Consider the following 3,834-nt stretch of genomic DNA (forward strand, 5'->3'; position numbering starts at 1 on the left):
TTATTATGAATGACTTAATTATACATTTAATTGTGTTATAATGTCTATATATTAGATAGTAACATATGATACTGTTGTTATCAAGTATAAGACACAATGTCATCCATATGTTATGGTTTTTAAAATTTTTATTTTACCAAAAAATTCTCCTATTTATATAGAGAAAAATACTAACAAGATAGCTCCTAGACTTTTTTCTATATAATGTAATCCCTAAATATTGTTTTATTTTTATGATTTCTAAAATTTAAAATAAAGAAAATTTCAATAATATTATAGTTTTAAAACTTTTTATTTATTTTTCAAATATAGTGTTTGTTTATATTTTGTACACATTTAATAAATATTACAAATAATTAATTATTATACATTTAATATTTTTTATTTTATGCACATGAAATATATTAATTGATGAGTTAGAATTTAGCAATATTATGATTTTTAATATTAATATATTTATTTCAATTTTATAAATTAATTTTTTTATATTCATCTCATGGTTAAATGTATATTTAATTTTTTATATATTTAAATATTCATTTCAAATTTAAATATTTATAAATTAACTGAATAAAAAACATAAAAAAATTAATTTTAGCGACGGATTAAATCTTCCGTTGCTAAATCAGCGACGGAATCGGATAATCCGTCGCTAACTTTATTTTTTATTTTTTTTTTGCTACGGAATTTGTTTTCGTCGCTAAAATTAAAATTTTTATTTTTACTTTTTTTATTATTATTAAAATTTTGCGACGGAAATAATTTTCTGTCTCTAATTATAGCAATGGATTACTGTTTTCATCGCTAAAAAATTATTTTTTTATTTTTTTGCGACTGAATTATTTTCCGTCGCTAAAATCAGTTGCTAATTTTACAAAAAAAAAAAAAAAATTGTATTCCGTCACAATTTCGTCGCTGTTCCGTCGCAAAATAGCGAAGGAAATATCCGTCGCTAAAAATCCGTCGCTAAATCCCGAATTTCTTGTAGTGAAAGATCAAACTTTTTGATGGAAACAACTTGAAAAGGTGACAAGAAAGGGTCTTCTCAATCTTTGGTGTGCATGGTGTGGCATATGCACTAACTAAAACTAAGCCTAATAATGTAATTAGTGATGTCAAATTGCTGGACCACTAGACACATGCAAATAAGGTATATAGGCATACAATTATTAGCACATTATCTAATGAATTATTTGATGTCTGTTAAGGAACCGAAGAAAATTTGGAACTCCATGAATACTAAGTACATAGCTGAAGACGTTGGGAAACAAAAATTGTAATTGGTAAGTTCTATCGATGGGAGATGACTGATGACAAGGAGATTAAGGTGCAAATCAATGAGTACCACAAGCTCTTAGAAGACTTGAAAGCTAAGAATATTGTGTGGCAGTAAGAATTGTAGCAGGTCTTCTCATTGGAAAATAGCCAGAATCATGGAATGACCACAGGAACTAACTCAAACACAAGCCCAAACAATTATCACTCGAAGACATAATTATTCATATAATAATTGAAGAAACAAATTGCAAAGAGTTTCAATCTGCAAAAGCAAAGGAAATTGCTTCCAAGGCCAACTTAGTGTAAGGTAAGTCCCAAAATCCCAACAAAAGCATGGACACAAAAATAATTAACTTGATTATAAGCCTATAATAACCCCAATTTGTTTTAAAAAAGAAAGATTCTTACTTTGTTTATGGAAAATCAGCAGGACATCATGCACCTCAATGTAGAAATAAAATGAGAAGTGACAAGCGTGCTCCACCAAAAGCAAATTTGGTTAAAGCAGATGCCATTATTGTTGCGGTCATTTCTTAAGCAAATATTGTGGCCAACTAAGTCCCTAATTCCTAATAAGTATCACGCATGCTACGGTTCTCTTGCAATGGCCAGTTGTTAAGGCCCTTGCTCCCACCCATCCCATATTTATCATTTGCACTGCAAAGTTATTTAACTTGTGGGACAGTAACCTACAAAACGTGGCATATAGTCAATCGTGTTCAATTCTGTATTAAGTTAATGGGTTCAAAATGCCACGTGTTGACTCCTATCCAAACACTTGCATCTTACTCAATATGAATTTGATACACGCATTTGAAGTTTTAAATAAGCTACATATTTTCCTTGATACGTGAAATAGTTTAAAAAGATAATATTTGATGCCACTATACAAGTCTTGGAATGAAGATACAACTGGGTCACATCCTGATTTGGGTTGGGTTGGCTCAAATTTAACTTGTGATTGGGTCGGTTATGAGTTTAAAATTGCAAGTCTGATCATATTTGAGTTGGATTTGGTTCATATAAGAAGTGATAAAAAGTGAAAACATAGCCAATTCTAGCATGTAGAAATATGCATAACCAGGAAAACATAGGTAATATGTACAAGTTGCCCATTACAAAAGCTCTAAACAAGCAGGTAACTAGAAGAACCCGTCATCAGATTTAGATTTCTATTCTCGTTACAAATCTGGTTGTGCAATGTCTAAAACAATATCTCTCTAAAGATGATATCTTCTAAAATATCATCTCCAATCTCTACACCGATTTCTCTAATCTCAGCTTCATAATCGCGCCATTCTGAACCTGAAGTTTCGAAATCTGAATTCAAAAGTTGGATTGTGTTGGTTAAATTCCCACGTAAGTTGCTCCAACTCCTCATGCCCTCAAACAGAAGCTTTCCGAGCTCCTCCGGCCTCAAAGATTCCGGCAACAGCTGCCGCCGCTGTCTTCGGTCCTCCTCCCATGCACGGCGGGTCTCCACCATTTCCCTCACCCAGTCATATAGGAGCTGCTTTGGTTGCTGCAAAGCCATTGTCTCTACGAAGCGCTGGAAGGAAGAACCAGGCATGCCAAACCTCTTCTTTCCAAATAATGTTTCTTTGAAAACTATTTTATGTTTGGCATGAACAGTTTCAGGAAGTTAGATTTTATAAATTGGATCATAATTCACAAACACTAGGCTAAGAAAGGCCAGCAAAATAAAGAGAAGAAAGGTAAGAGTGACGTACTATTGTCATGATGAATTGGTGACTCTTCTTCTTGTTCTTCTTCTTCTTGTTCTTCTTCTTCTTCTTTTGAAGGCAATTTTTCTAGGACTGAAACTGGGCTTTCTTCATTCTCTCCCCTGCACATCCATGGAAGCCTTCTATCTGCAGCAATCTGTTAATCTTTTCAGAAACCGTTTCGAATCAATAAAATTCGACAGTTGTTAAATCAAGCTCCATTCTACCTTTCTTCCATCTGATTGTGCTGGTTCTTCCTTGTTCCTCTTGATAATCTCCCTGAGACTAGAATTCCCTTTATTCTTGTCACCAACGAATGAAAGCTTGTTGATTAAAGTTTTCACAATCTTGGAACAGTTTGGAATGAACTTCCTCCTCTTGTAGCAATGGAGGGTCTTGTTCTTCACATAGCCTCTTTCCAGAAGGTAGAGTTCCAGGACAAAAGGGTCTTGCTGCTCTTGGAGGAGCTGGGCAAGCTGCTTGGGCATGGTGGAAGAAGCCATTGAAGGTGCTGAGAAATATTCTTCAGTGTTTTGTGAAAGAAAGAGAGCATTGGAGAAGATTATGGAGATGAGATGGAGGAGGGGGCAATAATTGGGAGCGACAAAGTGTACCTGTCAGTTTGGGACTGAACAAAAGAGTAGGAAGCAGAAAGGATTGCCGAGGGCTGGACGGTTGGATCAAGGACACATGGTGATTTGAACATTGACTGAAATACAACCTAAAAGAAAAAAGAAATTAAAATGGGTAATCTCTTGGAACTGTTACCAAAAAATAAGTTGCGTCCGCAGATAATGTTGAGTTGATATCATTACTCGTCTCAGTCGACTTT

At 33.9% G+C, this 3,834-nt stretch overlaps 1 protein-coding gene across 1 annotated transcript; it reads right to left on the reverse strand.

The window, feature by feature from the left end:
- Positions 1-2,333: 2,333 nt before the first annotated feature.
- On the reverse strand, positions 2,334-3,629 carry LOC127808106 (uncharacterized). Its single transcript, XM_052346480.1, has 3 exons — positions 3,230-3,629; positions 3,009-3,159; positions 2,334-2,886 (listed from the first exon to the last, which is right to left on the reverse strand). Exons 1-3 carry the CDS (start codon positions 3,503-3,505, stop codon positions 2,483-2,485), a joined length of 831 nt encoding a protein of 276 aa, XP_052202440.1. The 5' UTR covers positions 3,506-3,629; the 3' UTR covers positions 2,334-2,482.
- Positions 3,630-3,834: the final 205 nt, after the last annotated feature.

The sequence above is a fragment of the Diospyros lotus genome, chromosome 8 (assembly GCF_014633365.1).
Source record: "Diospyros lotus cultivar Yz01 chromosome 8, ASM1463336v1, whole genome shotgun sequence".
Lineage (NCBI taxonomy): Eukaryota > Viridiplantae > Streptophyta > Magnoliopsida > Ericales > Ebenaceae > Diospyros > Diospyros lotus.